The sequence below is a fragment of the Lasiodiplodia theobromae genome (assembly GCF_012971845.1).
Source record: "Lasiodiplodia theobromae strain AM2As chromosome Unknown scaffold_42, whole genome shotgun sequence".
Taxonomy (NCBI): Eukaryota; Fungi; Ascomycota; class Dothideomycetes; order Botryosphaeriales; family Botryosphaeriaceae; genus Lasiodiplodia; species Lasiodiplodia theobromae.
In genome coordinates, this window is record NW_023336522.1 from 1 (window position 1) to 26,504 (window position 26,504).

General features: G+C 55.9%; 7 protein-coding genes across 7 annotated transcripts; 3 read left to right on the plus strand and 4 right to left on the minus strand.

Moving 5' to 3' along the window:
• Window positions 1–504: 504 nt before the first annotated feature.
• LTHEOB_10822 (Vma21-like domain-containing protein) lies at window positions 505–1,146 on the minus strand (the record flags this gene model as incomplete). Its single annotated transcript, XM_035507510.1, has 3 exons — window positions 505–638; window positions 775–866; window positions 1,028–1,146. The coding sequence occupies 3 exons, from the start codon at window positions 1,144–1,146 to the stop codon at window positions 505–507; spliced, it is 345 nt and encodes a 114-aa protein (XP_035366956.1).
• A 514-nt stretch (window positions 1,147–1,660) lies between these two features.
• Window positions 1,661–5,158, plus strand: LTHEOB_10823 (Snf2 family helicase; the record flags this gene model as incomplete). Its single annotated transcript, XM_035507511.1, has 1 exon — window positions 1,661–5,158. The coding sequence occupies one exon, from the start codon at window positions 1,661–1,663 to the stop codon at window positions 5,156–5,158; it is 3,498 nt and encodes a 1,165-aa protein (XP_035366957.1).
• Window positions 5,159–12,641: 7,483 nt separating this feature from the next.
• Window positions 12,642–14,577, plus strand: LTHEOB_10824 (Calreticulin/calnexin; the record flags this gene model as incomplete). Its single annotated transcript, XM_035507512.1, has 5 exons — window positions 12,642–12,749; window positions 12,810–13,086; window positions 13,142–13,272; window positions 13,376–14,029; window positions 14,083–14,577. The coding sequence occupies 5 exons, from the start codon at window positions 12,642–12,644 to the stop codon at window positions 14,575–14,577; spliced, it is 1,665 nt and encodes a 554-aa protein (XP_035366958.1).
• A 654-nt stretch (window positions 14,578–15,231) lies between these two features.
• LTHEOB_10825 (Methylmalonate-semialdehyde dehydrogenase) lies at window positions 15,232–17,382 on the plus strand (the record flags this gene model as incomplete). Its single annotated transcript, XM_035507513.1, has 5 exons — window positions 15,232–15,820; window positions 15,880–16,517; window positions 16,576–16,797; window positions 17,131–17,156; window positions 17,220–17,382. 5 exons carry the CDS (start codon window positions 15,232–15,234, stop codon window positions 17,380–17,382), a joined length of 1,638 nt encoding a protein of 545 aa, XP_035366959.1.
• Window positions 17,383–18,709: 1,327 nt separating this feature from the next.
• Window positions 18,710–20,728, minus strand: LTHEOB_10826 (Endoplasmic oxidoreductin-1 protein; the record flags this gene model as incomplete). The annotated part of the gene is made up of 3 exons (XM_035507514.1): window positions 18,710–18,821; window positions 18,909–20,587; window positions 20,642–20,728. The coding sequence occupies 3 exons, from the start codon at window positions 20,726–20,728 to the stop codon at window positions 18,710–18,712; spliced, it is 1,878 nt and encodes a 625-aa protein (XP_035366960.1).
• Window positions 20,729–21,520: 792 nt separating this feature from the next.
• LTHEOB_10827 (mRNA export factor mex67) lies at window positions 21,521–23,446 on the minus strand (the record flags this gene model as incomplete). Its single annotated transcript, XM_035507515.1, has 1 exon — window positions 21,521–23,446. One exon carries the CDS (start codon window positions 23,444–23,446, stop codon window positions 21,521–21,523), a length of 1,926 nt encoding a protein of 641 aa, XP_035366961.1.
• Window positions 23,447–24,334: 888 nt separating this feature from the next.
• On the minus strand, window positions 24,335–26,040 carry LTHEOB_10828 (MFS monosaccharide transporter; the record flags this gene model as incomplete). Its single annotated transcript, XM_035507516.1, has 3 exons — window positions 24,335–25,045; window positions 25,097–25,886; window positions 25,943–26,040. The coding sequence occupies 3 exons, from the start codon at window positions 26,038–26,040 to the stop codon at window positions 24,335–24,337; spliced, it is 1,599 nt and encodes a 532-aa protein (XP_035366962.1).
• Between the last annotated feature and the right edge of the window lie 464 nt (window positions 26,041–26,504).

Genomic DNA, 26,504 nt, shown 5'->3' on the forward strand with positions numbered 1-26,504 from the left:
TGTTCTAAAGCCCTGCTATTCTTCGCCCTAGCCATCGGCTGCGAGAGGGGGCTGTGGCCCCCAAGCCAAGCCAATGCATTCCAACTGCCCACCTTGTCACACCGACATCAGGGGATTTCACGATAACCACAGGAAGCGCGAGTCATGATCACGAGGGGGCGCGATTTACCATCTCATAGTGTATTCGCCATCGCCGTAGTCACTACCAGCACGGTTCAAGCATGACTATCCACAAACTTTCCGAAGCAATGTTTTCTTATTAGAACGACCTCGAATACGGATGGTGGGTGGTCAAATTTCTAACCACCACATGTGCAAACGGGCCAGTGCAAACGGGCCAGAAGTAGTCCCCTCCCCCCTCCCCCTCCCCTTTTTTTTTTCCTTTTTCCCCTTTGATGGGGTCCATAGCCTGCTTTTATTTCACAAATCCCGACCACCATGGTGCCTGCAACTCCTCGATTCAGCAATTTCTGTGGAAAGGGCAACTGCGTAACCTAGGCCTTTTCATCTGGCCTTCTTAGCCTCCGCTTCCGCCTCAAGCCTATCGGACTGATCCTCCTTCATGGCGACGATGACGTAGCCAATCAGCACCACATTCGCCATAATCGCGGCCAGGCCGCCGGCAAAGGTCGAATTGCCTTTTGAAGCGTTAGCGAGCCAGTTAGATGATGATTTTCATTTTACTTGTGGTTGAGCACAATAAGAATGGTGGCGGTGACACTAAGCCTTTAAACATCTGTTGTAAAGGAAACAACATTGAGAGTAGTCACAAACCTTTGAAGATTGTATTCACGGTCACGAAATAGGTGCCAATGGGCAGCGTGATCATCGCAAACGTGAAGCCCAGCAGCTTGAAGATGACGTGCCTACAGTTTTCGGGAAAGAAGCGCTTGTTAGCAAATGTTATAATTGCCTCGCGACGACATCCGCTTGCGTGCGCAGCAGCGCCTTCCCCATTGCCTTCGTCGTCAACTGAGCAGGCATGGTATATAAAAGAGATGTGCAGTGTCGGGAAGGGTATACGAACGCAGGAACAGCGGGCGTGATGTTACTATCGCCCTGCGGCGCACCGCTGCCCGGTGCAGTTGCAGCATCGTCCTGATCCAGGATCGTCTTCTCCGTCGACACAATCCTTCGGGAAGTCATTTTTGTCGCTTGTAGTTGTGGAAGCTGAGCGTGCGGAGATGATGTGAAGAGCTACATTCGACTTTTGGCCAGCCCGCTTCGCTCGCCGCTTCCGCTCTGGTCTGGTTGCCTTGCGCACGGATGCGACGGCGCGCCAAGACCGGGGCGGCCGGGGCGGTGACAGGGGTTTGCGCGTTTGAGGTGCGATCTCGAGGAACCGCCCGCTCGGACCCTTGCACGTCGACCTTTCGCAAACCCGCGTTTCTTTTGTTGTACCAGCTCACAACCGCTCGCTTTCTCCCACCCACCCAACCAGCTCCGTGACTGCTGTTCTCCCCCCTCGTCACGCCCTGTCTGACGCCCGCCGACCTTCTGCGATCTTGGAATTCCCTCGATTTTGGGTACAGACCGAGACCGAGAGTAGAATTATTACGGGATCTACTCGTTCGCCTTTCGCGTCCGCCAGCGCTGGATCGCAACCTCCACTCGCGCGCGATTCCTCACGTTCGATCCGGCTGAGTGCTACACTTTCACAATGGCCAACGACATTTGCACTGGCGCCGGCTACAACTCACAGGATGACGATGGCGACGACCTTTTCGCCGGTTACGACGAGATGGAGGAAACCATTCCTCTCTCACACCCCTACAAGCCTGCCCCGCCGACACAAGCGTCGCCATACTTTGCCTCACCGGCACCTGCTACGACCCAGCCGACACAAATCTTGGACACACCAGTGCGTGACAGAACGGACGCAAACGCTGTTGTCCAAGTGCCGGCATCCTCACCTTCACTCCAAGCTCGTGGCCCGGTCGCCTCACCTTCGCCGACTGGATCGCGCAAGGCCATATCAAATGCACCGCCAGGTACCACTTCGCGACCGTCTCGACTGCCGGTCACCCATGCTGGTAGCTTCAGCGACGACTCTCCAGCAGAAGAAACGTCGGATGACGAGCTCTCCAAGCCGATCTCAAGGTCGGAGATCAAACCGTCTAATTTCCTTACCAAGAACAAGCCTAGGATCCCTCCCCCTAGCGATGGCCCACCCTCTGTTCTCAGCCAGGTCCTCGACCAATTCAAGTATCAAGGTCCCGCCAGCCGACCTCAGAAGCGCTCAGCCGATGAAATGGCAAATGCTTACTCTTCATCGCCGAAGAGGCCTCGTACGCAGCCACGTCAGACTGGCCCCTCTCGCGCTCTGCCTGTGGATGAGGGCTCTTGTTCATTCGAGGGTATGAAGTTGGAGGACATTCCAGACTGGGTCCAGAAGCAGAGGGTCAAGCGGATGTTGCTCGTGTTTGGCGACAAGCCCGTATCACTCCTGTACGAGGCGCTTGTTCGCAAGAAAGGACAGTACGACGATGCCCTCAACTACGTCTGCGAGTTGGAAGAGGAGCAGGAACGCAAGAAGGCATCCAAGGTGGAAACCATTGATCTCACTGAGGACGATGCATCACCGGTCAAGCCTTCGAAGTTTACTACGAACAAGTCGGTTCAGTCAGGCAAGACTATTGCCTCTAAGTGGAGCTCCATTAGCGCGCCCAAGTCAAAGGAAAAGCAGACTCCGGTCCTGGATATCGCTGACGACTCCTCTGCCACTGAGTCGCCTGCTGTCAAACCTCGCGGTCGCCTTAGGCGAGGCCGTCCCTCCGCTGCCAGATCACCCACCCCAGAAGAAAAGCCCACGCCTCAGAAGCCAGAGCTGGACCGCCAGCGAAAGAAAGTTCTCACCGTTGAATCGGATTCTGACGCTTCGGATAAGGAAGAAGAAGTTGATGAGCAAGCGCTGCAGGAAAGCCTGCTCGCGTACATCAACAAGTGCTCAGCGGAGGACCTCGCGGATCTTTCTGAGAAATCTTTGGAAGATTGCCAGGGCGTGTTGGAGAGAAGGCCCTTTAAGAACTTGGACCAAATTCGAAAGGTGGAGCTCAACCCACCTAAGCTGACGAAGACTGGAAAAGTGCCACGCACCCACATGTCCACAGGAACGAAGGTCCTGAACGATGCGGAAAAGATGTGGACGGCTTACCAGTCGATCAATGAGCTCGTGTCTCAGTGTCAGGAGATTGGCGAACCCATCAAGGCAGCTATGAAGCATCTTGGAGGCAAGTCGGTTGCTTCAGACGTTTCGGGTGAGCTCAACCTTGGAAGCCTTGACGAGGTCAAGAACGACTCCGGCGTAGGCACTCCAAGCTCGGCTTCGCAAACGGACGATGACGATGATGTCATTATCACAAAGTCGAGGTTCTCGAAGCTCCAGAAGCCCTCCATCATGGCTGAAGATCTGATCCTGAAGGATTACCAATTGGTTGGCCTTAATTGGCTGAACGTCCTTTGGACCAATAAACTGTCAGGTATTCTGGCCGACGATATGGGCCTGGGCAAGACTTGCCAAGTCATTTCGTTCCTGGCTCACCTCAAAGAGACCGGTCAAAAGGGAATCCACCTCATTGTGGTTCCTAACACCACCCTGGAGAACTGGTTCAGAGAGTTCAACAAGTTCATCCAAGAAGGAACGATGCATGTTGAGCCGTACTACGGCAGCCAGGCCGAGCGCATGAGCATGAGGGCAGATATCGAGAGTAAAAAGGAAGATATCGATGTAATCATCACAACCTACTCAACGATGAGCAGCACCGACAAGAACGACGCAAAATTCCTGCGCAAATTGGAGCCGACTGTTTGCGTGTTCGACGAAGGGCACCAGCTGCGAAACAGCTCATCGCAGAAGTATCAATGCGCGATGCGCATTCCCGCGACGATGCGCCTTCTTTTGACGGGCACTCCGCTACAGAACAATCTGCAGGAAATGGCCTCACTCTTAGGATTCATCATGCCAGAGGTTTTCGCCGAGCACGCGGAGAATTTGAAGTTTATTTTCCGCCGAAAAGCCACAACGACGGAGGAAAACAGCCATGCCAGCTTGCTGTCAGTCCAACGTACCGCCAGAGCACGGTCGATGATGACCCCCTTCATTCTGCGCAGGAGGAAGGAGCAGGTTCTGGGCAACATTCTTCCGGCGAAGACATGTCGAGTCGAGTACTGCGAACTGGATCCCAAGCAGAAGAAGGTGTACAGCGACGTTCTTGCTCTTCAGCAAAAGGCCTTCCAGAGGAAGAAGTTGAATCTGCCGAGCCCCGCGAGCTCGAACTACTTGATGAAGCTTCGGCTTACTGCGTGTCATCCTCTTTTGGACCGTCACTTCTTTAACGATGAGAAAATCACGCGGATGGCGGAAGACCACTTCAACGTTGGTGCAAGCACGAGCGTGAAGTCATCGTTCGACTGGCTCCGGAAGATGAACGACTTCAAGATCATGCGGGCGATAGACGACGATCCTCAGCTCTGGGGCAAATACCAGATGGAGGATGACCTGACGCACGCCTCAGGAAAGTTTCAAAAGACGGTGGAACTTGTGAAAGAGTTCGCCAAGAACGGCGACCGTGCTTTGTTTTTCTCTCAGTTCAAGATGGTTCTAGATGTCATGGAAGAGGTTTTGTCGGCTGAGAACATTCCCTTCCTCCGCTTCGATGGCTCAACCAACACTTCGGGCCGCCAAGATATCATTGACCAATTCTACCAGGATGCCACCATCCCCATCTTCTTGGTATCTACTGGGTCTGGCGGCACGGGTATCAATATCACCGCTGCCAACAAGGTCATCATCCACGACCTCTCTTGGAACCCCCAAGAGGACATCCAGGCTGAGAACCGGGCGCACCGAGTCGGACAGCTCCGGGATGTTGAGGTGATCCGCCTTGTGACGCGAGGCACGATCGAGGAGCAGATCCTGGCGCTCGGCAACTCCAAGCTGGAGCTGGATAAAAAGGTTGCAGGTGCTGGTGCGTTTGGCGACGACAGCAAGACCTCCAAGGTCATGCAAGATATTGTCGCGCAGATGTTGTTTGAGCAGATGGAGGCGAAGGGCGAACTAGACCGCCCGATGGAGGACGGACAGGACTCGGCTGGTAATGATGACATTGCCGAGCAGTTCAAGTCGGGCTTGGAGAAAGCAGGGGTTAAAATGGCGTAGTGCAAACACGGATTTTTGTCAGGTTGGTTCGATTGCTATAGAAATGGGAACAAAAAAGGTGTTTTGGGGAATTTTGCCTGATAGGATTAGCTAGGGTTGATACCAACATAGATACTAGTAGTAAGGCTCACAAATGTATAGACATTGTAGCATGACTACTATCGATTGCAACAGAGCTTAGGGTGGTTGGAGCTCTTGTTCGGATGCCCTCGTTTCCAGATGTGTTCGACTGAAGCTATCATCCGGGTGATAGCCTCAACTACCTATGATATGAGCGAATAATCAATTCACACTAGCCAAGTCAATGTCATCCTCCGGCTTAAGGAAGCGTTTTATAATATCTCTGTTCTTCGATGCTCCTATCCATAGGTGTAGGTACTTCGGTGTAGCGCGGAAAGACGGTTTCCCCGAAACGCCGATGAGCGGCGGTTGGGAAGAAACCTCTCGCGAACTTTTTCCCCTCGCCTGCGCGTCAACACACCTCTTTCTCGACACGCGACGCACGCGCACTCTCCGGCGCATCACACTCAAAAATGCCCACCGCCATGCTGATAAGTTGAAGAGCCCTTCGGAGAGGGCGGGCCCCCATTGCTGCCTACACGCACCACCGCGTCGACGACTGAGCACCGATGGCCTGCCCTCTTCTCACGTTCCAAAAATGTAAGCCAGAAATTTCCTCGCAATCCAGTTCCGTCACACGATACGAAGTCCTTCATATGATGAGCAACATCGAAAAACCCGAGAATATACATAATATAGGAAGAGCCGGAAAAGGTATGGTCCGGAGGCAAAAGCTTCTGGGCTGTCGCTGCTTATAAAAGGGTGTTCTGAAGAAGGCAAAAGCAAAAGAATTCTCTTTTTGGCTTTGTTGTCGTGTCGAGGGATGGATCTGTCGAGCAGACACGCAATAGACACAGTTATACTAACTTTGCGCGTGTGTTAGGATTTAGTTTCTCCAACGCGAGCGATCGAACATGCCACACTAGACGGCTAGCAACAAATATGACGTGGATACGATCGCACCACTGTTGGAAGTGACGCATGGGTCAGTTCAAGCGGTGGTTTGAACACTGCTACGAAGTCCTCAGCTGCTACAATGATGAATCGGGAAAGGGTCTCTTTGCTGTAGACATGACGGGAGACGCTACAGGGGAGTTGCTGTTTACTAATACTGCACAAGATATGCGAAGAAGCAGTTCCCAAGCGGCGGAACACATGGCCAAATGCTTTATTAACATAAGATGTTGAACGAGGCTCTAGCACAGGCTCAGGATGTTCATAATGTCCCTCCTGGCACAAGACATTGCGACGCACTCGGCTCAATGCTAGATAGCATTACCAACCTCTGAAGCTCGGCTTGCCAGAGGACCAGGCCGTCTGCCAGCATGAAGTACTGCTCTTAGGGTTCTGCAATCGCCACCTTATAATACATCAGAATACCCTAGAAGGTCGGTGGATGCGGGACGATGGTGTATGGCTATCCATATGGTCCTTTTCATGTACCGGAAGACGTTCATCTACTAGTAGTCGTGATCCGTTGATGCCGATGTCTGGTTGTGGGGAGCCACGTATCGCTCCTCAACTTCCCTGCTTTGCAAGCAAGTTGAAGTAACTTGTTGCAGATGTAGTCTTCAGTAGAGCCAAGAAAATTTCAAACATTACTCGACACCTTCGGTTGACAATAAATGATTCAACCTCGTATCGGCTGAAATTTGGGTCAGTGGAGCCCACGCAATCCTTGGCAGCCTACAGGAAAAGTTCTGCGGATTGTCGAAATTTGCAAATGCAGGTATTGATCCCGTGGAGCCCCGATAAATATCCAGAAAGCACACAAATTTATTCGTGTAAGAAAGTGCTGTGTGTAGCACAGCTCTTGCGGATATCTGTCAAGGTTCCAGTTACCCAGTACGCCACGTGAATCCAATTAAGAGTTCATTGTGGCATGGCCAATTAATATACAATGTCCACGATAGTTGGCGGAATGCAGTGATAAAATGAGCAGGTAGTCGTGACGCCAACAGGCAGCATAGAGTGTAGACAGCCGCCGGTGCCTGTCTTTGAGTATCGTAGGCCCGGAGCAAACTCTTCATTCGGTTCGGAAAACAACGGTCCCGAGCGGAACGTGTACCGGCATCAGCTCTTCAGGAAAACAAGGTAAACTGTTTAACAATATCTATGCGTTACGTGAGCGTAGTTCCGCCTTGCGGATCCCCTCCTGCGCCATCTTCAACACACACTCGCACTCACACATTAACATTTTCCCGCAGACAACAGCTAATATAGAAGAGAGTTTGCACATTCACGTGTTACTGCTCTTCTCGTATGATACGTCTTTTGTATCTTGGGATGCAAGCTGCTCATCAAAGCTATCCGTTAGGTGTTGTCCTCCTCGAAGTCGAGCTGAGAAGAACCAGTTCAAAAACACCCCAAACCCAACGGCCATCCGGGATCAGCCGAAAAAGCATGTTTAATCCCATCTCAGCGATAAGACGGACCAAGAATACCAGGATATTGTGGTGAAATGCCTGGGAACGGAACTCGGCGTCCAGGACGATACTCAGGAGTATCTTAAGCTGCAGTAAGTGTTCATGACACAGGTGGTGGAGATCTTGGAGAAGATCTTTCCTTGCGTTTAAGCATGTTGCCCATTGATTCACCGTAGATCTGCGTAACTGTTGATCTGCATGATGTTACAACGCGAGGCTGAGGGTTGATTTCATTTTTGAGAGGCGCGCTTTGCTCGCATTTCTCCGGTATTTTATGGAGATGGTACTAGTCTCTACGCTTTAGATTGTCCTCAGAACGCGTGGCGGAAGACCGGTTACACAAAGTCTTGCGGCTGAACGGCACCCGAGGAAGCCGTCTGCAATGCTACCCGAAGCTGGAATCCTCCTAGGGATTGGTCACGCGCGACTGAAGTCTCAACCCCTGAGCCAAGAAGCCTCTCTACCAACTAGCGATAAGACATGTTTTGGCGAAACGAAAAGGAGTATTGGGTACAGTGGATGTGCAGAACGCTCACGTGGTAGCAGGGCTCCACATTCTTGATGGCCCGTGTACCGAAAGATCAGCTCTGGACAGGGTGAGACATGGCGGATACGATAGATAAGTACCCGAGACTAGGGGTGCACTCTGCGGTTATTGGTACGTCCCTCTGTCGGCAGCAAAGCGTCAGGCAGCTAAGACAGGAGGGGGTTTTGGATATCATGCCCAACGTCCGCCAGGGAAGCGAGATGGGGCTGTGTCTAGTGTAACGGGTTTGGGTAGCCGTTGGGCAACGGTCAGTGAACAGAGAAGGTGATGCGAGCAGCTGCATAACTAGCTTGGGGTACGCCCCATGCAGCGACTTCATCCGGGGCGGATTCCATGCACGTGCCGAGCTGAAACGTGAAGTACCCGCGGAGGATGCGCTGGAATAGGGAAGGCGGGACACCGTCCCAGTGATGTAATAATCCGGGATAAGTCAGCGTTGAAGCTGTCTACCATGCCAAACAAAACGTGGTACTATGACGATGTCGAGTTGCCACAATCAGCTTGCAAAAGTGCTCAACGTCACACCGACGCGAGGGAAGCGAGAAAGCGCCAGTCCTCAAAAAGGAAAGAAGAAAAAAAGGCATTGCTCACTCCACAGATCACGGTCCCCACAGCTCAGGGCAGACCGGCGCCGGGTCCGGACTGTCGGGGACGGATCTCACACACGAAGCCTTGGGCGGACGGACGCACCAGTGCTGAATCTGAGATAGACGCCGGTCACCCCATAAGGTTGATATCAACGTGGGTCTTAGCCTTCGCATCATTTTCACCCTCATATTTTGCAGAGTGGATTTGAAGACACTCCCAGGAAATTTTGTTGTTACGAAGCCCAGACCATCGGTTAACGACGTTGCTCTGTGTGTAATTTTCTTCCACAGAACGACGCTAAAGACATGTTTATGCAAATGAAAGGTCGAGAACCCTAGGAGCGGTGCGAGCGTTCAGTCATAGGCGCGGATCCTTTTGAGGCAATACCTCCGGGCCTTACGTACCGCGGCTCCGCTTTGGCGGTAGCTAGGAAGAGTCGGTGATGCATCCAGTCCGGCGATGCAGATCGTCTCGTGGAGATGGTTCCGAGGCAGCGGGAGCGCTGTCTAGCTCGTATACGTGCGAACGGTATGCTGCATTTGCCGTATCCGTTGCAACTGCGCCGCTCCACTGATTCAGGGCCCTGGTGGGATGGCGGCGGGAAACTTCCAGGCTTATCTCGGACATAGTGCCAATCCGATGGAGCGGTATACCGTTGTGCACGGAGTAGGCAGTGTGCACTGATGATCTCAGCTCACCAGTCGCTCCGTGGGTTGAGACCCTGGGCCGTAGGTCATGATGAGCGACTTCAACGTGATGGCCATGGTGTGTTGGGGGCCGTCGTGATTCGACACAGGATGTGCTCGCGTGGCCCTTGGCAGTCCTCCGTAACCCTTTGCGACCAAATGCCGCACGACCCTCAGGGTCTGTTATCCGGTGATGGTAAGGACCGGTGGGCTTCTCGGCGCAGAAAAGTCTCAAGGAGCACGGATACAGGAGCGGGGTAGACGTCTTCACGGGCGACTCGTGCGAGGTCGGTGCGGGACGTAGTCGGCGCAGTCTCGCAACGGTAGGAGGGCACCGTGGCATCCTGGGAGTAGGCGGGCATAGGGAGCGGTCCTGGGGCGAAAGTGCGGTAAGGGACGCGCAATTTTTGTCCAGCAGAATACGCCGGCTGCCCACGACATTTGGCTGGCCAGCATCGGCATCTCAGACGCAGCCACCGTGCTTTATCGCATGGAACGGGCTGCTGGGACAGCCTTACCGCTCACGGGTCGCAGGCAGCCATGTAGCATCCACGCTGGGCTCGGGACGACCCTCTCTTCCGTCGAAGTGTTCCTGGTCACCGCCAAACCAGCTGGCGATCCCGGGCAAGGCTTTTCTTCATTCACACACGGGTCCTGAGTCAGACTCATGATGCCACCTCCGGCCTGGACTCGCCGTGCACAGCGCACCAGCTAGTCTGCCAAAGAGCGGAGACGTTCGGACAAGAGTGCGCCGGCCACGCACCCGGCCTTTCCACAAGCCCTGTGGCGGGCAGAAAAGGAGAGCGTGTGTGAGCAGCGTGGGGGCTCTGGGGAGAGCCGGCTGTTGCAGGCAGATAACAAACAAACCACCGGCGGACTGGGTCGGCGATCTAGAACCAGGGCGGGGTATCAAGTCTGGCTGGCGTAATAGTGACCTGTCAAGCCCAGAACCAGACCACCTGTCGCTCGGAGCTCCCATGCCCATGGCAGCCAGGCCGGCCCTCTGCATCTTGAGGCTTAGTGCCAGGCACATTCTCCAAGGCGTGGGGACTGGTGCGTCCCCGCTTTTCTGCTTTTTCGTTAGCGCACAGAGACAGCCCTGCCTCTCGAAACGCAGTGCTGCCCTATCGCGGACTCGCAGGTGCGTAGGAGGAGGGCCAAAAGACCAGGACGGCTGGACGGTTCCTCCGGACACGCATTGTATCTCTCACCTGGCTTTCCAGAACACTGGAACGTGCAGGTAAGGCCTCACACAGCGCTCACCTGCTCTTGCCCCAACTTCCTCCTCTGCACGCCCAATCATGGGTCCTCCGGGCCCTGGTACTTAAGCCCGCGGCACCGTCGCATCTGCAGTAGTCCCCTCCTCTCCTTTCCCCTCAAATCTCCCACGCTCGCTTCAATCCCATGTCCACTCGTTCGCGGCACCAGTCTTCGCACACAGAAACTTGCCGATAAAAGAGACATTCACTCGCTTACAGCAGCCATGCGACCCGCCACGCTGCTGCTTGCAACAGTCTTCGCCGCCGGCGCCGCTACGGCGCGGTCCTCTGGCGGCTGCGACGAGACGTGCGACGCGGCCTACAGTTCGTGCATGACGGTATGACCCGCCGCTCCCCCTCGTGCCTGGCAGCTCTGACGGCGCGCTGCAGGGGTGCCAAAGCAACCCGGCCTGCATCGACCCTTGTAAGCGTGACACTTGTCTGGTAAGCCGTTTTCCTGTTCCGGAGTGGGGTCCTGAGGGCGAGCGGTGTGGAGAGAGAAGGCTGGCTAATGTGTCATGGACGTCCAAGAAGATCTCGATCGTGAGTGACTGTCTCCCTCCTGGCCACGATCCGGCGTGTCGCGAATCTGACTTTGCCGGCAGTGCTCCGAGTGCTGGTCGCCGTGCCAGTAGCCCAGAAAAACGGCCTCTCACGGTCTCGCCGCGCGGTCCTGCGAGACGCTTGGCCCGTGATACGACAGGCTCCCTTTGCTGAAGATCACTCTTTGGAAGCGGAATAGCTGGATGGAGACCAGAACTGGCGGTGGAACGGGCAGGACGCTGACAGCATCCGGAATGCTGAGTCCTCAGTGATTTCGGGCCGCACAAGAGGGGCAACGTGGGTAAAGCACCGTAGGCGAGACTAGTGTTGAGGACCAGAATGAACTTTCTTTTTCTTGCTTCGCTGCTTTTCCCAGCTGCTGTCACGCGAGACCTGTCCGGACGATGATGTGTAGACACGAGCGAATGGCCTCAAGAACAGGGCGGTCTTGGGGGACGACGACGAAGGAAACAATCACGGAACAGGACGGGGTGTGGGCTGCGGCTCGGGGCGGGACAAGGATGGGCTGCAGAGAATGACACGCACGCGGGACCCAAGAGCTGCAGGTGATGATGGCGAGGAGAAGGCTGCATTTTCGTTCGACGAGAGAGGCGTCGCGAGTGCGGCGAGCCCACTCGCAAGACGTTGGCAGAGCAATCGGCGGGGAAGCGCGTGAGGAGCCTAGGCTCAGCTACAATGACAGCACCCGATTGGACGCGCGCCGCGCCGGGGCCCGCCCAGCTAGAAAGAACAACTGGCAGCTGCCACGGCGCGCCGAGCTGCGATCCTGAGGCAGCGCAGAGCAGCGCGCCTGTTTCACCGTGGCACAAAACACGCGCCTGCCTTTATATATAGTGTGTCAAAGCGCGCAGATAGAGTTGCTCTGCCGGATCCCTCGCAGCCAGCCGGATCCTTCGCGTTCCACCCCATGCCTGTCAAATTCCCGCCGGAGCGAGGCTCTGCAACGGGCCTGCTTGCTTGACGTCGCGCAGCGAAGGGCGGCTGCGGCGCCAGGCGGCAGCTGCAGCACTGCGACCTGCCCGAGACAGTTTGATGACAGGGTGGGCGAAGACTCTAGAAGGAAATAAGCTCCCCGCGGCTGAGGCTGGCCGGGGCGCACTGGCGCATGCGCCGCTTGCCGCCGCCACGCTGCACCGCCGCTGCGCCAGCCGGCCGCGACTTCTGCGGGGATGCCGCACGGGCAGGCGGTCAGCGGCGCGCGGCAGAATTACGCCGGGTAACTGCCACGGTGGTCACAAGCTCTCAGCTATTTCAACCGCATCTCCACCTCATCCTCTTCGCGTTTCGTTGATCACTCGACTTTCTGCCATTGGTCATCGCCCTTGCTTGTAGCCACAGCAAGCGGACTCCACCATGCGTGCTAACATCCTCCCCATTGCGCTGCTCAGCGCAGCTGCCGTTCGCGCCGACGAAGCTTCGTCGTCTACCTCCACCTCTGCCGTTGAAAAGCCTACCTTCACCGTACGTGGCCCCTCGGAGCGCGAGACCTTGCTTGCGAGAAGCTGACAGTGTGCTCTGCAGCCTACTACTATCACTGCTCCCTTCTTCGAGCAGTTCACCGACGACTGGGAGGAGCGCTGGAAGGTGTCCCACGCAAAGAAGGAGAACACCGAGGAGGAATGGGCCTACGTCGGCACCTGGTCCGTTGAGGAGCCCTCCGTCTTCAAGGGCATTGAGGGCGACAAGGGTCTCGTCATCAAGGACAAGGCTGCCCACCACGCCATCTCGGCCAAGTTCCCCAAGGCTGTCGACAACACCGACAACACCCTCGTTGTCCAGTATGAGGTCAAGCTTCAGGGTACGTAATTTTCTGCGCTGTTTACGAGCGGACGAGAAGCTGACAACAATGCCAGACGGTCTTGAGTGCGGTGGTGCCTACATGAAGCTCCTGCAAGATAACAAGGCTCTCCACGCCGAGGAGTTCTCTAACGCCTCGCCCTACGTTATCATGTTCGGTCCCGACAAGTGCGGCGCCACCAACAAGGTACGCTACAAATGGATTTCTACGCCCAATTGGACCATCCGGAAATCTCTCGACATTCCATTGGTACAATGCTTTTGCTGTGCAGCTCTAACATGGCTTCTAGGTTCACTTCATTTTCAAGCACAAGAACCCCAAGACCGGCGAGTATGAGGAGAAGCACCTCAAGAACCCCCCGTCGGCCCGTATCTCCAAGACCTCGGCCCTCTACACCCTCATTGTCAAGCCCGACCAGACCTTCGAGATCAAGATCAACGGCGAGTCGGTCCGCAACGGCACCCTCCTCGAGGACTTCACCCCCGCCGTCAACCCTCCGGAGGAGATTGACGACCCCAACGACAGCAAGCCCGAGGACTGGGTTGACCAGGCTAAGATTGCCGACCCTGAGGCCAAGAAGCCTGAGGACTGGGACGAGGATGCTCCCTACGAGATTGTTGATGAGGAGGCTGAGAAGCCTGAGGATTGGCTGGAGGATGAGCCCACGACCATTCCTGACCCCGAGGCCGAGAAGCCCGAAGACTGGGATGATGAGGAGGATGGTGACTTCATCCCCCCCACTGTCCCCAACCCCAAGTGTGACGAGGTTTCTGGCTGTGGCCCGTGGTCTCCTCCCATGAAGAAGAACCCCGCCTACAAGGGCAAGTGGACCGCTCCTCTGATCGACAACCCGGATTACAAGGGCCCGTGGGCTCCTCGCAAGATCGCCAACCCCGACTACTTCGAGGACAAGACCCCGGCCAACTTTGAGCCCATTGGCGCTGTAAGTACTGGCAGAACACAGGCATATGGTGCGCAAGACTAACAGGCTCGCAGATTGGCTTCGAAATCTGGACCATGCAGAAGGACATCCTCTTTGACAACATCTACGTCGGCCACTCGATCGAGGACGCCCAGAAGCTCCAGGAGGAGTCGTACGACGTCAAGATCAAGGTCGAGAAGGCCGAGGAAGAGGCCAGCAAGCCCAAGAAGGACGACAAGGCTAAGTCTCCGCTTGACCTCGACTTCAAGGAGGATCCTGTCAACTACATCAAGGAGCGCACCGCTCTGTTCTTCGAGCTCCTTCCCAAGAACCCCGTCGGCGCCCTTACCATGCTTCCCGACATTGCGGGTGGCCTTGGCGGTATTGTCGCCATTCTGATCGCCCTCATTGCGATTGTTGCCACTGGCGGCTCTGCTCCGTCCAAGCAGCAGGTCAAGGCTACTACCGACAAGGCTAAGGGCAAGGCCGGCGAGACCAAGGACAAGGCGGCGTCGGCTGTGTCGACGGGTGCGGAGAAGGCCGGTGAGGCAACCAAGCGGCGCTCGTAGGGAATCATGGGATGATGGATGGCAGAAGTCGCGGTGGAAGTTCAATAAAAAAATTCAAGCAGCGTGCTCACTACAGGAGTTCTTTTTGGGGGGAAAGCGGATATTGATAGTCGGGTGTGTTATACCTATTCTTTGGTAAATGGATTGACTTTTCATTGCTACAATTCCCTCTCGCAGCCGATAGCTAGCGTGGATTTGTTCGTTGCCCATAACATGTTAATTTTCTAGCCTACGCAAATGGAATGTAATTGCGACGTGTTGTCGGTCGATATGGCGATGCCGAAACAGGCAAGCGGAAGCGCAAGGGCGGCGCCGACGGCGGAGGACATGATTTGGTTGGGCGGGAGCGGAGAAGGGCGTGAGCAGGGACCAAGGGCTGACCCTCGGTTGCATCTTCCCCACGCCTCCGCTAGCCGGCAGCGTCATGCTTAAGCCGAGCATGACCTCGCCCATTTACTAGCTCTCCCCTTTCAGAAGACCTGTAGTGCTAGCTAGTCGGTCTGCATTCTGTCCTCTGTTCCCTTCCTGTACCCTCCTGCAATCGAGCCAGTCACTGCCCAGACAATGGCCGCTCGCCGTTTGCTCGCACGGAACTTCCCCGCTCTCACCTCGCGCACTACCGCACCCAGAGTAGCTTGTTTCTCGACGAGAACCATGGCTTCCGCAAAGCCCGTTGCAGCCAGCCGCGTGGCGACGCGCCGTCTGCACCAAACCACGCAGCACCTGAAGCCTGCCGCCACGACGACGGCCGCCTCGACCGTCGACTCGTACATCACGACCCACGAGCCCGTCGCCGAGCCATTGGACACTCAGAACTTCCTCGACAACCAGTTCGTCCCATCCAAGGCGACCAAATGGATCGACCTGCACGACCCGGCAACCAACAACCTGATCACTCGGGTGCCGCAGAGCACCGACGAGGAGCTGAAGGCGGCGGTGGACAGCGCCGAGAAGGCGTTCGGCCCGTGGAAGGCAACCAGCTTGCTGCACCGCCAGCAGGTCATGTTCCGCTTCACGGCCCTGATCAGGGAACACTGGGACCGCCTGGCAGCCAGCATCACCCTTGAGCAGGGAAAGACGTTCGCGGACGCCAAGGGCGATGTGCTGAGAGGCTTGCAGGTCGCCGAGACGGCGTGCGGAATCACCACGCAGTTGACGGGCGAGGTGCTCGAGGTCAGCAAGGACATGGAGACGAGGACGTACAGGGAGCCGTTGGGCGTGACGGCTGCCATTTGCCCTTTCAGTAAGTCGAGAATGCAGATGTTGAGCCGTGACCGGGAACTGATTGTGATTTGCGTGCAGACTTCCCCGCCATGATTCCGCTCTGGTCGATTCCGATCGCGACGGTGACTGGCAACACGCTGGTCATCAAGCCGTCGGAGCGCGATCCGGGCGCGTGCATGATCCTGGCGGAGCTGTGCGAGAAGGCCGGCTTCCCGCCGGGCGTCGTCAACATCGTGCACGGCGCCGCCAAGACGGTCGACTTCATCCTCGACGAGCCGCGCATCAAGGCCGTCAGCTTCGTCGGCAGCAACAAGGCCGGCGAGTACATCTACGCCCGCGCCTCGGCCAACGGCAAGCGCTGCCAGGCCAACCTCGGCGCGAAGAACCACGCCGCCGTCCTGCCCGACTGCAACAAGAACCACGCCCTGAACGCCATTGCCGGTGCTGCATTCGGCGCTGCCGGCCAGCGCTGCATGGCCCTCAGCACGCTTGTGCTGGTCGGCGAGACGAAGGATTGGGTGCCGGAAATTGCGGAACGCGCCAAGGCACTGAACGTCAACGGTGGCTTTGAGCCCGGCGCGGACCTGGGCCCCGTCATCAGCCCTGAGGCTAAGAAGCGGATCGAGGAGGTCATTGCCAGCGCTGAGGAGGAGGGCGCCACCATCTTGCTGGACGGCAGGGGCTACAAGCCCGAGAAGTACCCCAACGGCAACTTTGTAAGTAAAGGCTCTCCATTTAGAAAGAGAATCTATGCTCATAGTAGTGCCAATTCAGGTCGGTCCCACCGTCATCACCAACGTCAAGCCGCACATGCGCTGCTACAAGGAAGAGATCTTCGGCCCCGTCCTCGTCTGCTTGAACGTCGATACTATGGACGACGCTATTAGCCTAATCAACGCCAATGAATATGGCAATGGTGTGGCCTGCTTCACACGCTCTGGTCCTACGGCCGAGCGCTTCCGCAGCGAGATTGAGGCTGGTCAAGTTGGTATCAATGTAAGTGGTTGCTTTTTTAAGAAACAGAACAGAACCCCACGATGGAGCATAATTTCATGGGGAGTGGAAGCCGTCCACTGGACACAGTTGCTGGATATCAACAACATCTTTCCGTCTGAATGGGCACTTCAACTCCCCCGTGAACTTTTGTGAACTATTGTTCTGCAAAAGGAGATCATAACCGCCGTGCTCTCGGCCGAATATCGGAGTTCGGCAGAGCTCCGGGACCCGGCCCGAGCGGCCACGACTTTTGTCAATCACTACCATCCCCTCCGCAACGCCATCTTCACCACCACAATTCCAGGCTCACGATGCTAACAACCGTAATTATAGGTTCCAATTCCGGTCCCGCTTCCCATGTTTAGGCGAGTTAACCGTCCCGTCATCCCTCTATTTCAAAAATGCTGACTGAAATCTAACAGCTTCACTGGAAACAAGAAGTCCATCGCCGGTGGTGGCGTCAGCACTTTCTACGGCAAACCTGGTATCAACTTCTACACCCAGACTAAGACCGTGACTTCCCTCTGGCGCCATGAGGATGCCCTTGCCCAGAAGGCTAGCGTCAACATGCCCACCCAGAGCTGAGTGTCTTCTTCCTCTTTTCGAGGGAATTGAAGAAGGTCAATGGCAGTGTGGAATGAAGGGGTTTGGGGGGAGCTGAAGCATGCATCCTGGCTGGAATGCGTGATCGTAAGATTGGATGGTATGTCCGTGTGAACGATTCGGCTGCCTACGAGAAACGAGAAGCTTGTTACGGGTAGGGTCGGAATGCCAGGCTGAAGAGAATGGAGGTGTGGTTATGATAAAAGGAATGGAAATGGTTACGAAACTCGAACAAAAAAAAAGGGAAAACCCTCGTCCTAATTTGCAGGTTTGATCATTGGCTGCATTACACGTAAATATTTTGGTCGTGAGTTTGTGTGTTTGTTTCTAACCTATCCTCTCTTCTATACGCGAATAATAAGTGAGAGCTCTAGCTAAAGCTAGTCTTTGACATCTGACTTCTCGCGTTGGCGTTGTGTATGTACTGAATTATCACCTGACGTGAAAATATACAGACGTGTACCAGAGCCGGAGGCTGGTCCACAAAGCAGTAGAACGGAGAGATAACTCTTCGACTTATGGGGTTCTGTGAAGCTATCGTCCGGACGTAAATGTATATTTATTAATTTGACATTTACGTCCGGACGATAGCTTCAACTACCCACAGCATGTTTTTTTTTAAGAATTAAAAAAAAGAAATTAGGATTCCAGCTAATCTTCAATTGCAAACTCTTTGCATTTGCAACACTTTTTGCCGAGCAAATGTAGAAGTAGACTTTGTATGGTATTCCTTTCTACGTACGAAAGCATTTCCAGTTTCAGTCTCCGCTGTTAGCAAAGTGTCAACCATCTTGTACACATCCTTCACTATCTTTGACACCACTAAAGCTTACAAATTCACTTTGCTTCATTATGTATCAACGATAAGGAAACTAGCAAGAACTCTGAATATATCCGTGCTTTCATCCTTTACATCAAACTCAGCCTTGCACCTCGTAGCAATTTCTCCACATTTACTTGAACTACCGCAGGACAGCAAAAACAAGCCATACCACAGCATATGACCCAAGTGGTATCAAACATATCACGGTAACAAGTCTCGTGAAGCAAAGTAATCTATTCACAAGGCCTATTCAGCCCCCAACAATCACTTCTGCCTCTAATTACACGCGCAAAAGAAGCTCGAATCCATATCCCAAATCTTTCCGAGTCCTCCCCGTAAAAGAGGAACCTTTTAACGCCATTCGCTATGAGTTGTTCAAACAAGCAAAATGAGCGTCTTTGACACTCAAAAAACCGGTCGCTGTACAGCTGCTCTCTCTCTCTAATCTTGACCGTAACTCTAGAATCGGGAAACCAGAAAGAATCTCTAAAGTTCCTCCCGCACCTTCGGCGGCTTGAACTCCCAGCTACGTGGCTTGACAGGTAAGCCGAGCCAGAAGTCCCACAGGCGGCTCAGCTCGACGATAGCGATCCTGATACTACAAGAAGTTAGCATATTCGCACAGCGTGGTTCCCTCCCTGGTGCCGAAGGGAAGGAAAAAGAAAGGATGAGAGTAAAGACTTACAACTTCCCCGGAATAGCCGCCCATTGCCTGAGAACCCACCAGTACGCATTCCACACCAGCTCGGCCTCTTCTTTCACCGACTCCCACGGCGTGGGGTCCTTCAAGCGGGGCTTGCGCACGAAGGGCGGGTAGCCATCATCCTCTGCCTTCTTCTCAGCCTCCTTCTTCAGCCGTTCTTGCTCCGCTTCCAGGCTCTTCCGAGCCTCGTAGGCGTCCGCTATGGGGGTAGGCAAGACGGGCGGGCCGGTCGGGTCGGCGGGGAGGTGGGAGGCGGGCTGGTTGCTCTTGACGCCGTCGCGCTCGTCGATCATGCGGCGGAACTGCTTGATGGCGTGGATGGAGTGGCTGATGCGGCCGAGCGTGTTGACGAGGGCGACGAGCTCGGTGCGGCGGAGCGGGGGCGCGCTGGACGCGTCCTTCTCGTCGAACTCGAACAGCACCTTCAGGGCGGTGCCGTAGCCCGTGACCTGCAGCTTGCCCCAGAGCCGGCACTTGTCGCAGCCGACGCAGTCCATGACGCGCGACACGTTGCGGAAGCGGTGCTTGAAGTCCTCCTTGAGCACCGCCGCGTGCGAGTCCTGGAACATGACGCTCTCGTCGAAAATCTGCTCGCGCTGGTTGGCCGGGATCGTGTCGATGAGAGAAAGCACCAGCGACTTGGTCGAGGCATCCTGGGCCGGGTCGGCGCTGCAGAATTGGTAGTCCTGCAGGTGGTTGCGCAGCTTGCCGACGGCGCGGAGCACGAGGGCGTAGTTGAAGTACAGGTTCGAGATGCGGTCGGGGAACTTGTGGAGGCGGTTCTCGTAGCAGGCCAGGTTCGGGTGCCACTTGCCCGTCGTCTGGTTTAGGAAGTCCCAGCACAGGTGGGTGCTGATGGATGCGTGCATCCCGCTCACCACGCGGTAAAAGACGCGCTTCTCCAGGCACTCGTCGTCGAACTCGAGCTGGTCCACGCGCGCCGACGGCCGCGCGCCCTTGTTCGCAATGGCCGACTGCACGTTCTGCTGCAGCGGCTGGTTGCGCATGACGTTCCTCAGGTCCTGTGCCGCCTGACCGGGTCCGCCGGATAGACCTCCCAGGCCCAATCCACTGCCTGCTGGTGTGACGCTGTCGCTATTCGCCTGGGGCTTGGAGAAGCAGTTTTCGCGGTAGATGGCCTCCCACACCTGCTGCGAGCCGACGCCGGCGTAGCCTGTGAAGCGCTCCGGGTTGTCCAGCAGGCTCACATAGTCACCCTTGGCCGACGCGCCCTCATCGTCGGGCACGCAGTAGTCGCGCTCGTCGCACTCGTCGTCGTACTCAACCACGCAGCTCTCGCCGACATCCTCGCCCAGGCTGCCCCGCAACGGTCGCTGCTCTCCCTTCTTTTGTTCGTCGCGCACCTTGCGGCCCGGGTGCTGCGCCTTGGGTCCCTCGAGCTTGCCCAGCTCCTCCGCGCGCCAGACCAGCGGGATGTCCTCCTCATTCTCCAGTGTGTTGACGGCACAGGCGATGTTGCCGCACATGCCGTTCTCGTCCGACCAGAACGGGCATTTTTTGTTGTAGAGGTTCAGCCGCCAGTACGAGAAAAAGTCGGTCTCTTTTGTGATCTTGTCTAGGTACGGTTGCACCTCTTCGTTGATTTCCTCGAGGTCCGAATACGTGGCGCAAGCGTCGGATACGATGGCACCGGGCTCGAACTGCAGTGTGCCGTTTAGTACGTCGCCGACGGTGGTGCTGGAAATGGAGCTTACCGCGCATTGGTCGGGCTTGTGCTGCGCTGCGTGGGACGAACCCAGCAGGGCGAAGACGGCCAGGTAGAAGCGTGTTGTTCGCCGCATGGCTGGGGGTGCGAGGGAATGTGAGTTTGGTGGGAAAGCTGCGGAGGTTAGCGGGCAACGGCGCAAATGGCTTAAGAATGAGACAAGGGAGGCCAAGGGCGGATAAACGCACTTTAGATAGCGCGCATGGGGCGCATGTGTGAGGGGCAGGACAGCTCTCCGGGCTGAGCCGGATTATTTGTACAAAGAGCGCGGCCAAAAGGCCAGATTTTAGCTGTAGACATGCGGCAGGGACCCGCCCGGCCCTGACACGGTGGCGCAACAGTCAAAGAGCCGCCCTAGCGCGCCTCGTGTAGCTGTTATTTCTCAGCACAGAGAGAGCCCGTCATGCCACTGCTGTGTTAAGCATATGACCATCGTTCCACCTCTCCGCCCCCGCAAGGTGGCCTTCTTGGCTCGTATGTTTGATGCACCCTAAGCGCCTCCGTCACTTTCCTTTACCCTGCTGCATGCGGCATAAGCCACTCAGCCCCCTGTGCGCCACATCTGATCTGCCCGTGGCCACTCGCCCCGACGGCCCGCCACAAGAAGCTTCTCCGCAATCGCCGAGCCAGCCCCGCTTGAAATAGAAATTCACATTGACATCCATTTTGCAGCTTTCTCTGAACCTTTTCCATATTCCATTCTGTCTATATAACCATTGTCCGTCGTCAGAAGCCGAAAAAAACCCCTTCCCATGCTGAGGTTTATAACTCAAAAACACAACACCACGCTATGCAAGAAGCCATGTGAGGCTGGGTATCTTTTCCATTTTTTTTAACATGTTTTTCTTAATGTGAAACTGCCTTTTTTTTAGGCGGGTGTGATGAAGGCCTCGGCCGGGAGAGTGGCCTTGGCCGACTCAAATGTAGCCAAGGCTGCGTTCGGGTCCCAGGCGCTTTGCTCAAGGCACATGCGGGAGTAGTCGACCGTCATTCCCGTGTGCTTGGAGAATTCGAGCACCAGCACGTCCTGCTCCGTCATGGTCTGTTCTGGTTGAAAAGCAGCGCTTCCGCCGTAGGCGCGGACGGTCAGCATGTCGTTGATGACGCGGAGGCCGGTTCCTGTAAGTCCCGGACCGAGGGTGATCGACCTGTCGTAAGAGCGGCGCTTGGTGGCCTGGCCGGTCGAGACATCCATCTCCTCGTACTCGCCGTGGACGGTGATGAGCAGCCCGACAACTCCCTGTGGGTATTGGCCAGTACCATCCGGGACCACTGGCAACGACTGGCTCTCGATGTGGACTTTATCAGGCTCAGCAGCATGCCTGGTGACAGGAATCGTGGCGAAAGCTTCGCGGATCTGGTCCTGGCCGATGAAAAGACGGGATTGGCGGGCTGGAAGGTGGGTGATGACCTTGAGGTTTCGGCTCTTGCGAATGTACGACTCCCACTCCTGCTTGGTGAGAGTCGCCGTCGACGAGGCGTCGCGGAGAGCGTGGCTGTTGACCGCGAAGCTGAATTGGGAGGTTTGATCGTAATATGCGGCAACCAGGGCGTTGCGGTCGGCGTCGAAGCCCGGGAAGAAGGCGGACACAAAGTTGTTGGTGATGTCTTCGTCGCCGAGCATTGCGCGAGGCTTGACGGGAAGGCCCTTCTTCTGAGACGCAGTGGCTTGCGCGGCTTCCACGTCGGAGCGAACTTGGACTGCGTTCAAGAAACGAAGACTGGGGTACCATTTGAGGATTTCGACGTGGTAGTCAGGGACTTGTTCGATGGGGTTGTTGGTCAGAACCAGGTGATCCAGCTTGCGGAATCGGTTCTTCCAGGGGCGAAGGTCCTCGAGCTTGGCGAATTTGTTGTTGCTCAAGTCGAGGTTCTTGAGATCCGGAAAGGTGAATGCAAGAGTCTTGATGTTGTCCAGCGAGGCGAGTTCGTTGCTGTGGAGGGTAATTGCATCGAACTTCTCTCGCTTCTCCTGTGCCGTTTTGAACAGCGTATCGCAATGTTTCATGATGGCAGGGAAGACCTTGGCGGCCGTCGAGCTACCCATGTCGAAGACACCGAGGGCCTTGAGGTCGGGATCCAAACCGAGAGAGCTGAGGTCGAGAAGCTTGGATTCGGCATTGTAACGACGGTCGAGGAGGCTGGTGAGAGTTGCGCGCAGCTTTGCTACATTGTCTTCCTGCTCAGGAGTTGGCGAGCGTTGTTTGTCGAACTTTTTGATCGATATGTTGGCGCCAGAGAAGCTCCATCCATCCATGCGGAGCATAGAGCCTCCAATGTCGGTGGGAACAGAAAAGACCAGGCTGTCGTCATTCTCCTTGTACCATTTATCGAGAGTGACATCGACCCTGCCGGTGATGCGGCCAGCCTTGGCGGCCTTTTGCCTGTTAATGCGGGTCTTGTTCTGGAGAAAGCTGACGAGAGCGCCGACTCCTTTGTCTTCGTTGGAGCTGGCTTTGCTGTTCTTCCAGCCTGTGACGCGGATCTTCATGTATTCGGGGCGGGATTCGTGGGCTCGAGGGCGGGAGCGGACATTGGCGGATGCGGAGGCGCCAGAGGAGCCCTGCATGTCGACTTCATCTTCGAGGGCGTTGAGGTTCAAGCCTTTGCGGCCAAGGCTCGGGCGGTTCCCACCACCGCGAGCACTGCTTTTGCCGACACGATTGTTGTTGTTACGGGGGCGACTGTCCATGCTGATGTCTCCGTCTCTGTCGGCACGGCCTCCCGGACCGCGCCTCCTAGCTGAGCCGCGGCTAGAAGACATGTCGGAGCTGCGTTTCATGGTAGACGCCATTGCGAGAGCTGGGTTCGGCGGAGGGTGTGGGGTAGTCGGCGTCGCGAACAGGCGCACTGGGTGCAGCGCTGATGAAGGGGTCGCGACGGGATGCGGGCGTGTAGGCGACGTCTCAGTGCGGCGAGGAAGGAGTGTGGACGTCGGAGAGGGTGAAGAGGAAGAGGTGGTGGAGGAAGAAGCGCGACAAAGGTGCAAGACGTAAAGCCTGACTCAAGTGGCCCGTGCACGCCTATTCATATGCACGAGGCTTCACCTGCTTGCACTTCACCTAACACAAATGATTCAGCCACTCTGTTCCCAGTGGGGCTTGCCGCAGGACAGCTGGAGCAGCAGCTGTGTTGGTTTTTAAAGCTGCGCCTGAGCGAGCACGGTCGCGCTGCGCCTCAAGGCAGGCATTGCGGTGCATCAGGCACCAACCGTGCGTGCCTGGAGTTGCCTGCGGCTCATGTCGCACAGCCGATCGATACCCCGCAAAAAGCTTGATCTACCTGCCGCATTCCTCGATTCTTCCCAGCACTGCGGCACCGGCTCTGTACAGTCCCCTCTCGCAGCCGATCGCCAGTGTGGGGTTGTTTTTTTTTCCTGCTCATGTCATGGGTAGTTGAAGCTGTCGTCCGGACGAGAATGTCGAATTAAAAATTCTACATACACGTCTGGATGATAGCTTCAGCTACCCACATATGTTATTTCGCGCTAGCCATCGGCTGCAGCACCCCTCTGTAGTCCATTGTACGACCCGCACTTCCATGATTTTAATCATTCGAAATTATTCCTCTATCTACAGTGGTACATCACCACCACTCGTCGCATCCACTAACCGACATCCTTTCGCATTCCTCAGAAACATACATAGCGCGTTATCATGTATCATGAAAGAGTTCTCTCCTCTTAGACCTTCTCGGTGGTGTGGCTGACGCTCTTCTTGCGCACAGCCTGGTCCTCGGCCTCGGCCAGCGACATGCCGCGCTGAGGGTGCAGGTCCGCAACCTCCTGGAAAGAGACGGTAGGCACGAATTTCTTGCTCTTCCAAGCCTTGTTGACCTTGCCGTAGAGCTCGTCGACCTGTTCCAACGACAGCCCCTTGGTCTCGTAGATCATCGCCCAGACGAAGAAGATGCAGATGAAACAGCATCCGCCCCAGATGAAGAAGACCTTGGCCCCCAGGTTGGCATCACCGGGATCGTTGTTGACGAGATAAGGCGTGGCATAGGCGATGGCCCAGTTCAGCAACCAGTTGGAAGCCGTCGTCATGGAAAGAGACTTGGCCCGGACCTTAAGGGGGAAGATTTCGCCAGTGACGACCCACGCGACGGGCCCCCAGGAGGATGCGAAGAAGAAGATGTAAATACAGACGAACGCGATCATGGCGCGCTGGGCAGGCAGGTCGGTCACCGAGGTGACGGTCCCGGTAATGGCCACGATAAACTGGCAAACTGCCATGCCAATGGCTCCGAAGAGAAGCAGCCTGCGACGACCCCAAGCTTCGACCATCCACAAGCCAGGGAAGGTAGACGCAACGTTAATACATGAGGTAATAAGAGAGATAGTAAAGGGGTTTTGGAAGCCAGCATTCTTGAAGAAGGAAGTGCCGTAGTAGAACTGGAACACGTGTTAGCTATGGAACACCTCGTAAGTAGCGCATCCCCTTACGATAAAGTTAACACCAGTCAGCTGCTGGAGAGCCTGGAGCAGACATCCAGTAGCCAGGCGCTTGCCAAGATTGCCGCGGAAGCAGTCAGCGTAGGTGGACTTGCCGAGAGACAGCTCGTACTCGTGATTGGCGGTGATTTCGCCCAGTTCCTCAACGATAGCAGGGTGCTGGATGTCAAGCTTCCTCAAGCGAGAAAGCGACTTGGCAGCCTGCTCGGGCTTGCCCGTCTTGATGAGGAAGCGAGGAGTCTCGGGCAGGAGAAGCATTCCAGCGACGAGTATGATGGCCCACGCGAACTGGACAGCGACAGGAATACGATAGGAGCCAGAGTCGTTACGGTTCTTTGTGGCGTTTCCGACAATAGAAGCGAGCAGCAAGCCGATGGTGATGGCAAGTTGATAGCAGCCAACAACGGTGCCACGGATCCATTTGGGTGAAGTCTCCGACTGGTACAGGGGAATCAGAGCACTAATCATGCCGACGCCGTATCCTGCGAAGAAGCGACCGGCAACAAACATGGGAATGGCCGTTGCGGCAGTCTGGAGGATGACACCCAATGTGAAGACCATGGTGGAAACAATCAAACCGTAGCGGCGACCGAAGAAGTCACCAGTGGGACCGGCAGTTAGAGCCCCGAAGAACGTTCCGGCTGAGAGAATGGAGACGATTTCGGAAGTCTGGCTGGAAGTGACATCCTTATGGTTGGTCTTGGGATTCACGTAGCCAGTGGAGAAGTGGTTCTGCCAGTAATCCATACCCAGAATGTCGCCAATGGTCCCAGTGTCATATCTGTTCAGCCTGGTCAGGAATCTCCATGGAAGTGATGGGAGACAAGAGCGCCATACCCGAAGAGGACACCACCAAAAGCAACGAAGACACCAATGGCAATGGCCGGCAGAGCCGAGCCAGCCGAGTCTTCTGGCTTCTTGAGAAGGAATGGCATAACGGCGTGGAGAAAATAATCGTGTCACGAAGCGATGTTGATGGAGCAACAGCGAGGACGCCCATCGTATTTGTAGAGCAACAGGAAACTGTCATGCCACGGCCTGGAGGCCATGGGGACAGAGCCCTGGGGGTCTGGGGAAGGAGAATGGGCCAGTGATCGTGCGTGAAGCACTGCCGGCGTGGCACTAATGTCTCCCGAGGAGCTAACGGGGAGACAATCCCCAGCCCACGCTCCAGATGCGTGTGGCCGCATCGAGATCACCGTTAATTACCCTAACTCACTGACACAATCCCGGCATGTCGGCTTGCCAGTAGCCACTGCGGTCAAACGCCCGCGGCGATGGATTGGTCCCCAACACATTGTGTGCTGCCCACCATCGTTGCACGCCTGCCGCTACTGCTGCCGGCCGCACCGAAGATCATTAGCCAGTGGGAAGCCACTCTCACCGGCAGAAGCCGACA